General features: G+C 45.9%; 1 protein-coding gene across 3 annotated transcripts; it reads right to left on the bottom strand.

Moving 5' to 3' along the window:
- Window positions 1–610: 610 nt before the first annotated feature.
- LOC106035094 (fibrinogen-like protein 1) lies at window positions 611–14,284 on the bottom strand. 3 transcript variants are annotated; one of them, XM_013179697.3, is made up of 9 exons: window positions 14,135–14,284; window positions 13,802–13,860; window positions 12,489–12,570; window positions 10,944–11,154; window positions 9,626–9,785; window positions 5,311–5,408; window positions 5,142–5,230; window positions 3,789–3,979; window positions 611–2,775 (listed from the first exon to the last, which is right to left on the bottom strand). In XM_013179697.3, the coding sequence occupies exons 3-9, from the start codon at window positions 12,558–12,560 to the stop codon at window positions 2,586–2,588; spliced, it is 1,011 nt and encodes a 336-aa protein (XP_013035151.2). In that variant the 5' UTR covers window positions 12,561–12,570; window positions 13,802–13,860; window positions 14,135–14,284; the 3' UTR covers window positions 611–2,585. The 3 variants fall into 3 exon arrangements, with proteins under 3 accessions (XP_013035151.2, XP_013035150.2, XP_047924341.2); XM_013179696.3 differs by lacking the exon at window positions 14,135–14,284 and having other exon boundaries at window positions 13,802–14,053; XM_048068384.2 differs by lacking the exons at window positions 13,802–13,860; window positions 14,135–14,284 and having other exon boundaries at window positions 12,413–12,543.
- Between the last annotated feature and the right edge of the window lie 3,052 nt (window positions 14,285–17,336).

Below are 17,336 nucleotides of genomic sequence, written 5' to 3' on the forward strand. Positions count from 1 at the left end.
AGGGAGGGTAGTCTCGGAGGAGCCAGCATCTCAGCGTTTGGCCGCCGGAGTCAGACTCAGCAGCTTTCTCTGGGGGTGACGTTTTCCAGCTGCTGCCGGAGCACAGGATCTGGCTCCGGGGGTGCTGAGAGTCGCCTCCTCCCCAGGAGCTGTTCCAGCACGCCGCGCCGCTGACCTGCAGCCCTGCGCAGGGTCAGTACCAGCTGCGTGTTCCCATTAACTGCCAGCTAGAAGTGCCTCTGAAAGCCTTTTAGAACACGTCCATGCTTGAGGACCAAAGCTAATCAAACATAACTAGTCTTTAAATTGACTTAAATGAGCTGGAAATCAGCCCTCTCAGGCAATTACTGCTTAGTGTACTTACCACCCCTGTGCTAAGGTAAACGTGGCTGTGTGAAGCGTGTTTGCCCTGAAGCAGTGATCCGTCAGCTTCAGAGCTACAGCACTACGAGATATATTTACAGCCTTGGTGAGCCTCGGCGCAGGAGATCCCGGAGAAACGGGTGATCAAACGTAGAGCACAACAACATTCAGGAAAACATAATACAACTTTCAGTGGGAGTTACCTGAGCATGATGGTAGCCTTCAGATCAAATTAGTACTTGGCTAGTGTGATTTTACACTATTTATTGAGATTAAAAAGGTTCTGGAACACTTAGGGTTTGTTGTAGGAGCTGTAGGGTCCTGCCCAAAACCCTTTGACTCCTTCATCTCCAGCACTGGAGGTAGGGCAGAGGAGGGGATGCCCTGCTCTCTTCTTTCTGCAGCCTCTTCTCAACAGCCCCATTTACTGTCTGAGAGAGGAAAAAAAACCCAAATCTTGGTGCTGACTGAAGGCAGTCCAACTGTAATGGCTCTGGACTGAAGAGGCTTTACATCACTCGTGGCTGTGGGGGAGCTGGACTGGGTGGCCTGCTGCTCGATACTCCGCTATCAGCTGGGTCCTTGGCTGCTCAGGGAGCTATTGAACCCCTAATGCTGGCCGTTTGTAGCTGATTTCCAGCACGCAGAGGTGACTTTCACCTGGCTGTAATCTTTACCCTGCTTCCCTAGCCCTTCACCGGTGCGGTCTCGCCAGGACATGGGCTTTAGGAGCACATCTCGCTGGAGCACGGACCCATTGTGCGCTGGTGTTCATTTGCAGTCATTGGGAATAAGTGAGAACGGGGTTTAACTGCTTGAAAAAGCAGAGGGACCAAATCAAGTTTTACACTGACTATTCACATCTGCGTTGTCTTCAGGACAGCTTGAGCCATGGAAACCAAATTTACCTTGCAGACCCTCTAAACTACCCAGGACAGCAGGTGCAAAAACACCAGAGACAACAACAAAACAATGAAATTCTTGCATTACGAGTCTTCTCAAGATTTTCATCCTAACTTCTGATCAACTTCCTACTGTTTAAAAACAGATACAAAGCATTAAGTCCTACTCAGATGCTTTTATTTCACAATTACGGCTATATAATACAAATTATATATTATTCTAAAAGCAAATAAATGGAAATGAACTACCAGTTTAAAACTTACTGTAATTCAGAAAAAAATAGACTTATCCTACAACATGGTAGTTACATTATTTGCATCAAGCTGATATTACTGTTCATTTTTAACTGCAGTTATTGTGGAAAATAAATTTTCAGTATTCTATTTCTTTCAGTTATTTATGTTGCTCTTTAGTTTCACTCAGAAGAGGCAGCGAAAGAAGCGTGCCTTGTGTTTCAATCACTTTCCACTTTGTTTCTTTACTAAATCAAAGTAGTCTGGTAAATGACACGAGAACGTACAAATGAATCACGACTGCATTTTTCGAACTCCTAAGAATATCTGTGCTCATCTTAAATTTAGTAAAATCTGCCTAATTTAAATCTGGGACTTAAATTTGGTTGGCAGCACTGCGTTTGATTGCATTAGCATGTTACAGTGTGCTATATAAATGGATCTGCAGAGGGAAGCTGTTGGCAATGAAATGCAGTGTGAACATTGTCCACGTTGTGGGGACTTGCTCCAAAGCAGCCTTGGAAGAAGCCTGACTTCAAAGTAGTCTGGATGGTTGTTAGCTGTTGGGGCGTATCCATCTTCTGGTGTGGTTTCACACACTCTAGAAGAGTTCTGCAACTGGCAGTTGGTGACCACAGTGAGAGTTACCTAAAAACGTGTTCCCAACCCAAGTCAGAACACTAGTGAAGGCACAACAGGTGAAGTCTGACTCCTTATCACTTTGTGGTTTCCATTCTTGTAACTCAGGCACTGGCTGTTACAATCAAGATGAGAAAGATTTAGCCCTGGAAGGGTACAGATAGCTAAAAGAACACTCTTGAGCATTCAGGGTCCAAGCTTTTCATAAGCACTCTACAACGAAGTCCCAAAAACTGCTAAAAAAGAAAGCCACGGTTATTTCAGGACTGAGATCCATATATTTTCCATTAGACTGTTGGCTGGCTGTGCTCAAACAACTTGCAACTTTTGCCTCGGCTAGTAGAAACAGACGCAACTACAGTTACCACAGTGCAGTTTTGGCAATTGGCAGCAGCAGAGGGCTGGCTATTAATGTACACAATTCTTTACTTCCCAAAGCAGCAGATTTCAGCCGCCCTGACTGTTCTCACCGTCTCCACTCTCGCTGTCAACAAAGAACGGAGCCCGGATTTTCATGGCCACGTATTTGAGCGAGTACCACGTCCCGTGCCACGTAGACCAGATGATGCCGTTGTCGTGGGATCCGTTGTACCTCCCTGTTTTGTAGTATCGCCCGTTGAGGTTTACGGCGTGGCACCTTGTAACAACACAGAGGAGGTAAAAAGGAGACTGTTTAGCATGGAAAGACGTTGCGTCATCACAGCAAGGTACAATTTTCACACACCATACATTTGGAAATACTAGGGGTGGGATTCATGGACACGTCCAGACACCTAGATATATCCGTACTGAACTGGTTATGGTCCTACTATAGGCTATGGAGAACTGTTTAATACAATCCTTGGAGCCCAGAGGAGTATGGGGGTCATCCTAACGTAGACACCTATTCTGGTCAGGCAATTCAACCTGTTGGCTACTTTGAGTGTACCAACCAGGGATGTGATTCAGATACCTAAACAGAGGTGTGTGATGTCAGTTGGTAGCCTTCAGCTCAAGTATAAGCAGCTAAACATCAACACCTAAAAATGCAGATGTTTTTTAGTGAAGTTGAATTTCACCATTGATGTACATTTTTGTAGGTCCACTGATTCTCACTTTGTTTGTGATCAGGACCTAGCCTAAACAAAGAAGAGGCTCATCCTGCCCTAAAGCAGAGGAAAAACGCCTGATAACGGGGTGTTTACACTCCCAGGTCTAGTGAACCCACAACCCTATTAGTTGATGTATGGGTCACGCCCAACCAGAAAATGTACAATCAGGAACAGTAAGGGGTAGCTCATCCCCTAGACAAGTTCCATAACAAAGAAATTCATTTGTGCACACTTCATCTTCCAGTGGCTATGACTTTTCTTTCTTGGAATATAATCCAAAGCACCTCCAAGGAACTTTCAATCAGGCTTTTTTCCCTCTGGGACACTTCTCCTTCACTTTTATTCTGGCCCATTTTCTTAAAATGAATGCAACTTACCTGCTTGGCTTCATAATGAAAGCAGCAGATGGCTTTCCTGATGGCCTGAACATGGCAGACTTAGCCATGTGAGGTGATGTGCTCGCAGCAACCTCCGACTGCTGTAAGGCGTGTAAGGTGTCTCGGCTGTACAGTCACCCACACCCTATGCCTCTTCCCAAGGGCTCAACCATTCTCCATACCTGTTAAACCACCAACCACCCTTGTTCTCCAACGCGCAGTTGCCTGCCAGGAATCGATCGTGATCCTTGTCAGATGTGGTGAACTGCATCCCTTTGTGAGAGGCTGACCACTGGTCTTCAAAATTGCTCCCACCAGACAGAGCGTCGCCGGCGTTACCGGAGTAGGTGCCAAACCATAACCTGTAGTTGTCCTGCAACAGTATGTGAAACACGCCTTTGGTATCAGCTCTCATTTTTGAGATTTCCTCTGTCCATTGTATCCCCTGTCAAAGACATGACTGTTGAAGTCACAGCTGACTTTTAGCTCCATGCTTTAATGGTACTCGTGTAGATCACCACTGGATTTAAACTTCCAAAAGCAGTTACCAATTACTACTGCTGCTTAAGAGGGTTTCAGGTTTTATTGTCTTTTAATACTCATTTGATACTCTACACAACAATCTGGAAGGCTTTCCCTGGCTCGTTGACAACACCTGTTGCAGGAAAATGTGCCAAGTAGATGCTCTCACAAACTGCTCGTGGTTCAACTAGGACAACTCCTGTAGGAATTTTGCTCCTCCAAGGCCTGGAAGCCATCTGATTTTTAGCTAAATGGTCCTGTTCTGGTGGGAATACTTAGTTCCAGTGTGCACAACTAGCAGATCTGAGAGACATTTGATAAGAGAGGGATGATTACTTCTGTGGTGAGGCCTTTTCCTGTTATTATATTCCACTTTTATAAAAAAAGTAGTAAGGCTATTTTCAAACCTTTTCATAAGAAAGCTCTAATTGCAGACTGAACACATTGGGGTGGTGAAGAAGTTGGAACTAGAACTGATCCATGCAGGGAATTTGGGCTACTTACAAATAGGGTTCAGAGATGCAATCCTACAAAGAACTGCCCCTGCACTGAGCAGGATGCCGTCTGTCCAAAGCTAGAAAGCAAGCATGGAAATACAGGAATGTGCCTGGCTTTCTCTGGACTTTCTCTGTGTGTACCACTTAGGGCTGCAGTTACCTCTCTTCAGGACAGGAACTTGCAACTGCTCTTTCAAAGCTTTGATTAGAGTTTTAGTTTTTTTGATTAGGTTTTCTTTTTAAGCAAAGTAGATGGGTTTTGTTTTAGTGTTGTTTTTTTATGTGATAGCCTGGGACACTCTCCTGGGAAGCAGCAGAGCAGCGCCCAGTTTCCTTGCAGAGGTTCTAACCTGCATCTCCTCCCTCATGGAAGGCTGTTTTAACTGTGAGGCCAGAGGTAAGTGCACATGGGATCTCCCCACACCCTGTGGCAGAGAGCTGCCCGACGCTGTGCAGATGCAGGTGCCCCACCCTCAGAGATAAAACAAGCAAATCACCACTCTCTCCATTTCTTACCTGCTCATTGTTGAGCTGGAAATTTTCATAGACTGCATAACGTCTTTCCCCATGCCAGTCCATCAGGTCAATCTTTAATGAGCTTTCTCCTAAACACAGAGTAGTGCCTTTTTAGATCAACTATCACATGCAAATTGGAAGGAAAACTCTGGAAGGAAAGTACTTGCACCTCTACTGAGCAGGTCATAGATGTGATCGTTGCCCAGCCAGTACTCATCAGTCTTGCCTTGGAATTTTCCAAATCCCAGTTTGTAATCATCCCACTTCCTGAAGCAGATACAAATATCAATTTCAGCATGCAGGGGTAACAGCAAGTGTCATAGAATCACAGAATGGTTTGGGTTGGAAAGAACCTTAAAGATCATTTAATTCCAACGCCCTTGTCATGGGCAGGGACACCTCCCACCAGACCGGGCTGCCCAAAGCCCCATCCAGCCTGGTCTTGAACACCTCCAGGGATGGGGCATCCACAGCTTCTCTGGGCAGCCTGTGCCAGTGCCTCACTGCCCTCAGAGTAAAGAATTTCTTCCTTATATCTAACATAAACCTACCCTCTGTTACTTTGAAGCCATTCCCCCTTGTCCTATCACTACACCCCCTGACAGAGTCCCTCCCCAGCCTTCCTGTAGGCCCCCTTTAGGTACTGGAATGCTGCTGTAAGGTCTCCCCAGAGCCTTCTCTTCTGCAGGCTGAACCCCAAATCCCTCAGCCTGTCTTCACAGGAGAGGTGCTCCAGCCCTCTGATCTTCTTTGTGGCCCTTTTCTGGACTCATTCTAATACATCCATGTCCTTCTTTTGCTGGGAGACCCAGAGCTGAAGGCAGCACTCCAGGTAGGGCCTCACAAAAGCAGAGCAGAGGGGGAGAATCCCCTCCCTCGCCCTGCTGGCCACGCTGCTTTTGATGCAGCCCAGGATATGGTTGGTTTCTGGGCTGCAGGCACACATTGCTGGCTCATGTTGAGCTTCTTATCAGCCAACACCCCCAGGTCCTTCTCCTCAGGGCTGCTCTCAATCCATTCTCTGCCCAGCCTGTGTTTGTGCTTGGGATTGCCCCAGCCCAGGTGCAGGACCTTGCACTTGGCCTTATTGAACCTCAAGAGGTTTGCACAGGCCCACCTCTCAGGCCTGTCAAGGTCCCTCTGGATGCCATCCCTTCCCTCCAACGTGTCGACTGCACCACTCCGCTTGGTGTCATTGGTAAACGTGCTGAGGGTGCACTCGATCCCACTGTCCATGTCACCAACAAAGATGTTAACCAGTGCCTTTCCCAGTACTGACCCCTGAGGAATACCACTTGATACTGTTCTCCACCTGGATGTTGAACCATAGACTGTAACCCTTTGAGTGCAACCATCCAGCCAATTCCTTACCCACTGAGTGGTCCATTCATCAAATCCATGTCTCTCCCATTTAGAGACAAGGATATCATGGGGGGTAGTGTCAAATGCTTCGCACATGTCCAAGTAGATGGCTGGAGTCATCTCAGTTGCTCTTCCCCTAACCACCAATGCTGTAACCCCATCACAAAAGGCCACCAGATCTGTCAGGCACAATCTACCCTTATTGAAGCCATGTTGGCTGTCATCAATCACCTCCTTATTTTCCATATGCTTTAGCAGAGTTTCCAGGAGGATCTGCTCCATGATCTTGCCAGGCACAGAGGTGAGACTGACTGGCCTGTAGTTCCCCGGGTCCTCCTTTTTTCCGTTTTCTAAAATGGGGGTTATGATTCCCCTCATCCAGTCAGTGGGACCTTCCCCAGACTGACATGACTTTTCAAATAGGATAGTTAGTGGCTTACTAACTACATCAGCCACTTCCTTCAGGACCTACAGAGGTATCTTATCAGGTCTCATGGACTTGTGCACCTTCAGGTTCCTCAGATGGTCTTGAATCTGATCTCCTCCTACACTGGGAGGTTCATCATTCTTCCAGTCCCTGTATTTGCCTTCTCGGGCCCGGGCCACGTGGCTGGAGCTTGTCAGGGAAGACTGAGGCAAAATAGTCATTAAGTACCTCAACCTTCTCCATATCCCGGGTGACCAGGTCTTCCGTTTCCTTCCAGAGAGGGCCCACAATTTTCCTAGTCTTCCTTTTATCACCAATTCACCTATAGAACCCTTTCTTATTACCCTTGATGTCCCTGATCGAATTAATTCTAAATGGGCTTTGGCTTTCCTACCCTGACCCCTGGCTGTTTGGACAATATTTGTGTACCCCTCCCAGGTTATCTGTCCTTGCTTCCATTCTCTGTAGGCCTCCTTTTTCTGTTTAAGTTTGGTCAGGAGCTCCCTGTTCCATGCAGGTCTCCTGGTGTTCTTGCCTGACTTCCTCTTTGTTGGGATACATCGCTCCTGAATTTGAAGGATGTGATCCTTGAATATTAACCAGCTTTTGTGGGCATCTCTTCCCACCAGGGCTTTGTCCCAGGGTACATTACAAAGCAGATCCCTGAAGAGGGCAATGTCTGCTCTCTCAAAGTCCAGAGCAGCAAGCTTGCTGTGCTCCCTCCGTGCTGCTCTCTGAATGCAAAATTGCACAGTTTCATGACCACTGCAACCAACGCTGCCCTTGAGTTTCACATTCCCCACCAGCCCCTCCTCGTTGGTGAGAATGAAGTCCAGCACAGCACCTCTCCTCGTTGGCTCCTCTGTCAAATGGAGAAGGGAATTGTCATCAATACATTCCTGGAACCTCCTGGATTGACAGGATTAAATGTCAGTTTGTGACACTTAACTGTGGTAACAAGTAAATCTTCAGCTGCATCTTTAGGTCCTTTTAGAAAAGTATCTCATTCAGCACGAGCTGAGCTGAGATTTGTCACTCTGCCTCAGAAATATGTATGACACATCTTACTCCCTCGCCTGCTAACCCTGTGCACACACATATATTGGAATCAATCCTTCACACTGCCAGATACAGTGCCTGCAGAATGAAGTTGTAAGTTAGATGGAAGAGGAAAGTGGTAGCTGTCATATTTGTCTTCAGCAAAGCATCTGATATCGTTCTTCAGAAGGTCATAATTCATCTTCACTCCTGACTGGAAATTAATGTTGCAGTCTAAAATATACTACAGTCTTAGATGCATGAAGTGAAGTAGTGAAGAATCAGAAAATGAACAGAACCTGCAAACAAAAGCTTCCAGATGAAGCTGAAAGGAAAATATCTGGGTCTGCTTTGTGTTCCTGTTCCACTTAAATCTATTTTTAATTCATTGACCACTCTCACCTCTGCTTCTTTGCAGTATCACTGTCTGCATGTGCCAACTTGTCCTTTAAAGATGCATACTTACTTTTCATCACAATTTCTGGCTTCATAGTTCTAAGAGAAATCTCATGTTGTTCCTTTCTCCTCATCATTTCATTATGTTAAAATCTCCTCTGATATTTATGGGCTATCTTTGATATAAACCTATATGTCCTGCGTATTGATATTTCCAGTTTTAGTAACCCTGTGTTTATTCCCTCTCTCGGGTTGTTAGTAGGGATTTTAATTCTGCCTGACCTACTTACCAGCCAATGCTACTCTTCAGGATGATTTTCATTGGCATAAATTCACCTTTGCTGAGAGCTGAACTACCACGGCTAGAGAGCTACCACTCTCTGGGCAAGCTATCTTAGAGCCAGACAGTTGAGGTAGCTTTGCAATGAATTGCACTCTATTTAAGAGATGGTGGACACACCCTACAAGTGTGTGTGCTGCAACAGTGAATTAATCTGCAGGGGGACATTTCTTCTTCATAGTGCCAGTAGAGCATCTCGCCTCCTAGAGATTTCCAGGAGGAAATAATTTCTCTGGGCTTTTGCATAAAGAAAGGTTGATTTGGACCTGTAGTTTTGCATCTTTGTGAATGATCTGAATATGAAAATAAATTTTACTTCATGCTGAACATGATTCCTGATATGAGAACAGATAAAACATTAAGTGGGCCTCAGTCTATTTGCTGACGCAGTTATCTGCCAATTTAGAGGCTTTGGCAGACAGTTGTCTCCTATCATGACAAAATAGCCTAGATATCAGGAAAAAATTCTTTACCATGAGGTTGGTCAGACACTGCAACAGGCTTCCTAGCGAGGTGGTTGATGCCCCATGTGTGTCAACGTCCAAGAGGCATTTGGATAATGTCCTTTATAACACAGTTTAATTTTGGTTAGCCCCAAGGCAGTCAGGAAGTTGGACTCAATGATCTTGTTAGGTCCCTTCCAACTGAACTATTATGTTCTGTACAAACAAATATGCACACACATACACATCTACTCAAATGCAGGCAAGCCATGCAAAAGGCATTATAAATCCATCCTGAAAATGGCCTCCTGCTACCAATACGTACCCACACTTTGCCCTAATGCAAAGAGTTACCATAATTAAAGTCTTGTCTTGCATATCCTGCTTCTTGAACTTCGGGTTTTGCCACCAGCAGGGCCGAGTGTGGGAGCTGGAGGCCTCACTGAGGGACCTGTTGATGCAACCACGAGGCACTCACCTGTTGAAATTCTCTTTGCCGTTACTCCGCCGCTGAATTACGGTCCACCCACCACCATCAGACATGTCACAGTACACCAGGAAAGGCTCTCGATCTGCTCTGGGCCTGATCCGGTAGTAGCCGTTTTTGGTCTTCTTCCTATTATACACCGCAGAGCAGTCTGGGCAGAACGGTATCAGCTCGTTAGATGGGGGAAAGCAAAGGGCTACGTGCAGACAAGAGCAGACATGGTTCAGAGGCCGTACACGGACACTTGGCCAGTCTGTGTGAAGCTCAGTAAGCCCAGCAGGGCCAGAGCAAATGGGTCAGAAATAAATTAGTAAACTGCTGTGTTTGCATTGCAGCTGGGCCTGGCGTTGAGCAGCAAGGCTTCAGAGCCTTTACAGCCCCCTGAGAGGGTCGTTCCCAAATGATCAGTGGGACGGGACAGATGCAGCTCAGACGTGAGCACTGTGGGACCAGGGCTGGCTCTGTCAGCAAGCGCCAGGCAGAGAGCAAGGGATGGCAAGGGGGTTAGCTAGGCCCAACTGCTCTGAACGTCTCAGACTCAGGGAATGGTGCAGACCTTAATATCATTTGCAGTGAAGCTAATTTCCATGTGGAAGATTACCTCAGCTGTACTTTGGACTGGATTGGGGGGCCTGAACTTTCTAAAACCAGAGGCTAAGTTCCGTGACTGGCTCTAGCAAGGCTTCATACTTTCAACGTAATGCTCATCAAGGACAAAATCTTGGCCACAGCCCACGACTCCAATCGTACATTATTATCGAAGTGACAGCAAGGAACAGAGCATGCACGTGTGCTGCTGCACGGCAGAAGTGATGGAAGAGCTGAAGAACAGGGAAGCTGGATTCCTCCCAACAGGTTTCAGTGCCTGCAGCTGGGCCGTGCGCTTTGGGCTCCCAAAGTCACTGGGGGAAAATGGGCTTTTCAAGAGCAAGACCCATCTTTTCCTACAGCAGACGTCTAAGGCAGGTCTGACGGAAAAGAGCTGAGAGGTGCCTTTTCCTCTCTGCACCGGAGTCTTGGGATGCAAGCCCAGCTGCACATGTCTGTGTTGTACCTGGGTGGTAGCTGCCTAAATCTGGGCCAGCTGACTGCAGCCCCAGGGGAAGTCTGCTGGTATCAAGGCCACCAGTCTGCCCTTCGCCTTCCCGTGTATCTGACTGCATTTTAAGACTATCTGCTTTAAAAATTAAAAAAAAAAAGAAGTTAAATAATTTTTCAGCAGAAATAAAATATGACACATGTGGCACTGAAAGACAAACTGAACATTTCTGCAAGCTGAAGTTTCCACATATGCTACTGCAAAATGTACCTTGGTCATAGACTATCAAATTTCCACTGGTTGTGGGTAAAAGTGTCTCATGCTGCATGCTCCTGTTGCTTGAGAACAGACCGCTTTTCGTTTTATGGTAAGTGTTCTCCAGAATGTCCTTCAGCTGCAGTTCATATAGGTAAAGCAAATCTTGAAGCTGTTTTAACCTTTGTCTTAATTTATTGTTGTCTAGGAGGCAAATATCTTTATCCTATGGAGAAGAAAAAAAAGAAAGAACAAAAAGCACACTTCAATCACTGGTAAGAACAGAGGGGCAGTGAGAGAATGATGTCTCCTCTACTGAGGATCAAGACGATTCAGTCGTAGCCCCTCCCTAAGGTACATGAATCTTGCAGCATGGGCTGTTGAGTTGAACCCAGTGGAAAAGTTTTTTGTTTTGTTTTGTTTTGTTTTTTCAATGGTCTTGCCACTGATCTGAGCGTTGCAGAATATCGTCAGATACGCAGAAAATTACTTGGGACAAAAGTCATTCAGCTTGATTACCATTTAATGAAATCAAAGGGAGTTTTGCAGACTATGAAACTGCCCAGGGAAATCAGAGGGGAAAAACCTGGTTCTTGCACTGCAGCCAGGCCAAACCAGTGAGGTTACAGAAACATCTTGTAAAACTGGAAGATAAAAGAGCTGAAAAGCAGTGAGCCTACTGGGATCAGTGGAGTAACTTCAGAGCTGCATTACTGTAACCAAGACCAGAATCTGGCTCAGGCTGGCTGGGATAAACATTTTCAGCAACAACCTAGTCTGTGGCGGATATTACTCCGTAAGTAACATCAACAAAACAGAGCAAAATCTCCTCCAAGACAACCAAGAAATGGTGTGCACAAGAATTACTTGCTGTTTTTGCTCTGAGCAAGCTGGCTTGAGCGATACCAGAGCAAGACCAGTTTTAGGCATAAGAGAAACGAGCAATTGCCCAGGACAGCAGGCTGCTGAGCGTGCTAAAACACAATTGCTGAGCTGCCTGCTCCTTTCCTCAGCCTGTTTGTTTTCCTACACAGAGGAGGATTTCCAGGTTGGAAGCACATGGGAACCTGCTGCAGACAGCCCCAAGCTCACCTAGCTCTCTTTGCCAAGCTCTGTACCTCCTTGAGTTGGCCCAAGAGTAATTTGCTCATCACATGAAAACAGATTGCCTCAGACTATGACTAGCTCCTCTTTCCCCTTTCCCTGCTTTTTGAATTGCAGTGAATAAAAAGAAGGCAGTTTTCCCTGAGGGAATGGAGTGGAGTATTTTTTTACTGGCCATAAAATCAAATATATTTTTAAAGGCTTTTTTGATGTTGTTTTTAATTCTTGGCACTGTCAGTCCAGCCATGTGGAGAGTTGCCCAGCCCATAATGCTGTGAAAACCCTATGTTATTAGGACCGAAAGAGTAACCTTCCTTTAGCCACAGGCAGCTCTTTGCTCTGCTCTTGCAGGCCCAAGTCTTTTGTAGGGGAGCACCTACCTCTGCATAACTGGAAATGATAACCCACTGGCATGCCGCAGAGAAGCTGTACAGACTCTTGCTGAGAGATACGCACCGAAAACCTGTGTGCAGGTGAGCCAAAGCTGACCAGAAGGAGCAGCAGCCACCAGGGCATCAGCAGACCCATTTCTTATTGCCTGAAAAGAAGCATTGACAAACTGCACTGGCGGCTTCTTACCCCCCCATCACAATCACATTTAATTCTCCAGGATTCATTAAGGAGGTGGCTTGAAACTACAGGCAGGAAAAAATAGGGAAAAAAATGCATGTTAGTGAGAGGCTGAAGCACCAGTGCAGTGTGCTGACGCAGGGACCTAGGCTTTGGTCCAAGCTCCCTCTTCCCTGGAGGAATAAACACTTGGTGCAGCTCTCCAGCAGCCTCTGCCCTTTCTCCCAAGTGCCCACGCACACAGGAAGTTACTTAGCAAAAACGCCTCCTTGGAGTACTCCTTGCCAAAGCAGTTGGCCAAAATCTCATTGTTCTTATTTGAGCTCCCCAAAGTTGACAGGAATTTTGCCTCCTGGTTCAGCGAGCATAGGCATTGCCCCTCTGTGGTCCACGGAGCGCTCTGTCAGTATGGGAGCTGCAGAGTGGGCACAGAGCGGGTGTGGGACAGTTTTGCTCAGATTTCAGTAGAAAAAATGAAAAAAAAAAATCTTTGCTGCTGGCCTGCCCCAGCACACAGACAGGGCTTCAGCCTGAGAGGCTCAGCTAGAAAAATGCTAAGCGGCCACCACTGGGAAGATGCAGCTGAATGCATGTGAACAGTACAAATTGTTCGCAGTATGATGCTGTAAGAAAATATATCAGAAAGAATAAAAGAGCCTGAAAAACAGGATAAAACAACTCCCCCACTTCACATCTGGAAGTGCTGCAGAAACTTGGCTACCCAGATCTATGTTCCCAGTGGCTTGCTTAGTTTCAGCTACGACTCTAGGAGCATCACCCCAGCTGCTTATGGAGCTGGCAGAGCTGCCGTGGCAGGGGAGCTGCCTGAACAGCCAGGCAGGCCAGGGCCCAGAGCAAACAGAGAGAAGAAATTCCCTGTGGAAATCACTGATAAAAGATGCTGCGCAGGTTTTCACTCCAGCACGTGGCATTTTTTTTTTCAGATGGTAGAGAAAAGAGTATTATAGCATGGTTCACCCAGCCCACGACCTCTGGTACTTCTCATTTACGCTGCCCTGCAGCTGGGTGCTGGTGCTGTGGTCAGAATCAGGCCCAATGCAGAGAATGTGCGTGGAGGCAAAAAGCTAACAGGAAGGATGGATGTGAGCAATGGCTCCTGAAAAATAGATAGTGAAGACCGGAGGGGAAAAAAAGCAACTTTGTCTATGCCTTTATCAACATATATTAAATCCACATACCTGTAACTCGCCTTTCCTTCAGACCTCCTTCTGATAAGATTATCTCCCTTAAAAGTCAACTGCAAAAGAAAGTGGTAATAAACCTGGCTGTATTTCTAGAGGTTGAATAGATTTTTCCTTTCCAGATGGCCCACATCAAGTGCTCAGAGGGACATTTCAGTGCACTAGGCAGTTCCACACAAAATACACTCGCAGTTTTACCCAAACCCTTATTTATCTGCTGTTACCCAATACTCATCCTGCTGCTTCGCAGTAAGAATAAGCAACAGTTACGTTTTTATCAGCGGTGCTCTCCAAAATAGAGGACTCTGCTGGTTGCGCACCATCACCCACCTTATTTGACTGTGAAGCTCAATCAAGACTGACTTGTTTAAGTGTTTATATGAATCACTCAGACTAATGCTCCCTGTGGGAGTTTTATCTCACATTTGATACAGCCAGGCTCGTTTCAGTAAGTCTTGCAAGGTGGAATGAACACAGCTTTTGTGTTCAGTGTTTCTTTTGCCGTTTAATCAGGTTTATATGTAAAAGCACAGTACAGCTGTAATGCCAAAAGAGCTGAAAATTTGAACCAAGAAGTGAACAGGGGAATATTAAGCAAGATTTGCTATTGGACTGAAATCTCGGAAGGTTTGCAGTTGCGTAACTCTCCTCAGAGGTGGATCATTAGATTTGCTAGTTAACATAAACAAGGACATTTGTGAAAGTGCGGGAAAAAAAACAACAAAACACAACAACAGATGGGTGCCTCCCTTTGTGTTATGGACAAGGAATTACGGATTATTTTAAAGACAATGCTCCTTTTTACAGAGCTGCGGTCAGAGGAGAGACTGTGGGGCCAAAAAGCAAGGCGTGTAAGCCCATCAGAAACTTCTGTTTTACTCTTGAGTAAAGGAGGACTGCACAGCTATTACAAAGTACAGCAATGCTGTTTATTTCTTAAAAACTGCATTCCTCTTCTCCCTCAAGAGCAGCTGACCCATTTCACTGCCAAAAGATTATGTAAACAGTACTTTTCTTCTCACTTGTTCTCTATCCCTGTTTTGAGGCGGGTTTTGGAAGCTGTTTTGGAAGCCCCCGAGCACACGGGAGCTGTGTGCTGTTTTCTGGGGCTGTGTCGTTTAGCTCTTCTTGTGCTTTCAGCCACAGCGCCTCTTTCTCAGCTCGAGAAAGCCAGACAGCACTTGAGACACCGTGCACCAATTTATTCTCTTGTCTACGTGGCCAATGTGCATGTCCCCAGTGTGTGATGGGCCCAGGCCAGCAGTGGCAGCACCGGAGTCGTGGTGTGGGCATGGTGTGGGCAGCCATGGGCGTCCACAGGGCCAGGGAGCAGCAGGCCCCAGGCCTCCAAATCTTGCTGGTCTCTTGTGGTGGTAGAGCTGCTGACCCAGTAGGGGAACAACTTGTGCATATACGTTATGTGACTGCAAATTTGCAGGAGTAGGACTCAAAACTCAGCCCTCCATCAGGAACCCCCAAAGGCCTCTCAGAGCCAAGAGGCCTGGAGTGCTCTCGTGCTCTCCTGCACCGGTGGTAACCTCACTGATGTCTGCAAGTGAAAAACCCAGTCAGCTGGAACATGTTTCTTGCACGTTTCATGGTGAACTTATTTTCACAGGCTAGAAGAAGCTTTAGGAACATCTGAAGCACCGGAGAGGGGCTGCCACGGGGTTGAGTTCATGTGAGGTGGCTCTAGCAGGAGGGTGTGCTCATGTACTGCTTCACTGGCCCTGAGGTAAAATAATAAAGTCATCATAAAGAATGTGGACAGTGTGATCACTAACGTTTCCTCACAGATGTTGAAAGTCTCTAGGCAATGGGGCTGTAAATGCTTTTTTTTTTTTTTTTTTTCTGGAATACACATGCTTCACACATATACTGCAGTGCAAATTCCTGTTTAGTTATTTGGAAGGAGATCAAATTCCCTCTTCATAAGACACTCAGTGATCTTGTCAGCAAACAATAACCATTTCATTAACCAAAAACCTCCCCACCCTGCTTTCCTCCTCCCTCCTCCCTCCTTCCAGCAAAAGTACGTAGGTGCTGAATAACAGTCATAAAAAAGCTGTTATTCATACATTAAACGCACAGCCAGCACAGCAAGAATGCAAACTGGTGGATAAAAGTGAATGAATAGAGGGGCTCTGGGACAGCTCTTGCTATTCCTGCAGATATGGTGTGTTGGGCAGACAGAGCTGCCCAGGATGAAGACATGAAGATGACACTGAGTGGACATTCACCTCCTCTACAGGGACTGATTGAACACTGCAGCTGGAAGACTGGTGGCATCTTGAAACTCTTCCAAGACAAGTTTATCTCCCAAACAAGTTCCCAGGTGTTTGTTTGTTCTTAAAGCAGTAAGGAAGAAATGAGCCAGCTGCCCCAGACTCCAAAGGAGTTAGAGACTTGAGGTTTTCATAACAAGAATCTGACTACCTACTAGTGCCCTAGGAAAATTTGGAGTAGTCCACAGCCAGCTCCAGTCAAAACAGCTCATTCACACTGAATTCAGGTGCTTTGTGCATTTGACATTATTTTTGTACCTCTCCATCACATTCCACTTGAACATCCTGCTCACTGGGGGAGACCACAGACCGAGTTTCCTTAGGAAAAAATTCTTTACTGTGTGGGTGGCCACACATTGGAACAAGCTTCTTAGTGAAGCGGTTGATGTCCCGTTCCTGTCAGCGTTCAAGATGCATTTGTTAATAATAAGATGCTTTAACTTTTGTTAGCCCTGAAGTGGCCACGCAGTTGGACTAGATGACCTTTGAAGGTCCCTTCCAACTGAACTGTTCTGTTGTTTGCAGGTACTGCAGGTGTGGAGGTACCAGCAGCCTTCAGGCTCTCCATGTGCGAGCTACTATTCATCTTCTGTAGGAATGTGGGCTGCCAAGTTTTTTAAGACGATGTTAATTTATGAGGTCTGAAACATTTTTTTTTTTATCTAACGATAAAGGGTTTCATCAAAAGGATGTTAAATTTAAAATATTAGGATGACTTCAGCCACCGTAGTTTCAATATATTAAATAACCGAAACCAGCATATATGTATTAAAAGTCTGTGGCTTGTTAGCAAGGAATAACCACAGAAATCTATGTACAAAGAAGGAGTAATGGTGGCAGACCATGAAACATGCCAGATCTGAATGTTTTGATAACGTTCAAAGAGCAAAGACATAATTCAGTCTAACTAACGAGTCTGTATGAAGCCTATGAGTATCTAATGGGTTGATACAACAAACATAATTAGTTCGTAAGTTCCTGAGGGCAAGCACAGGTCCAAGCCGATCTCGCTCACATCAGGAATAGCTTTACCAAAGTGAATTAGTCACAAGGCCAGAGGGAACATGTGGATAATCTGTGATCTACCTACCTCAGGTCAGAGAACTCCCCTGACCTAATTCATTCCTATTTGTACTGGAGCATCTCTTTGAGAAAAAGACGTTTTGTTGTAAAACATTCGGTGTTGAACAACCAACCACAGACTTTTGCATGGTCTTTCACTGCTTAATTACTCACATTGTTAATTA

The sequence above is a fragment of the Anser cygnoides genome, chromosome 1, assembly GCF_040182565.1.
Source record: "Anser cygnoides isolate HZ-2024a breed goose chromosome 1, Taihu_goose_T2T_genome, whole genome shotgun sequence".
NCBI lineage: Eukaryota > Metazoa > Chordata > Aves > Anseriformes > Anatidae > Anser > Anser cygnoides.

Bases quoted from the DNA above. Each gene is read 5' to 3' on its own strand.
- LOC106035094 (XM_013179697.3), bottom strand. From the start codon at position 12,560: ATGGGTCTGCTGATGCCCTGGTGGCTGCTGCTCCTTCTGGTCAGCTTT. The intron at 11,155-12,488 runs GTGCGTATCTCT...TCTTCTCCATAG, and splicing joins CACCTGCACACAGGTTTTCG to GATAAAGATATTTGCCTCCT. The intron at 5,231-5,310 runs GTGCAAGTACTT...CTCTGTGTTTAG, and splicing joins CTATGACCTGCTCAGTAGAG to GAGAAAGCTCATTAAAGATT.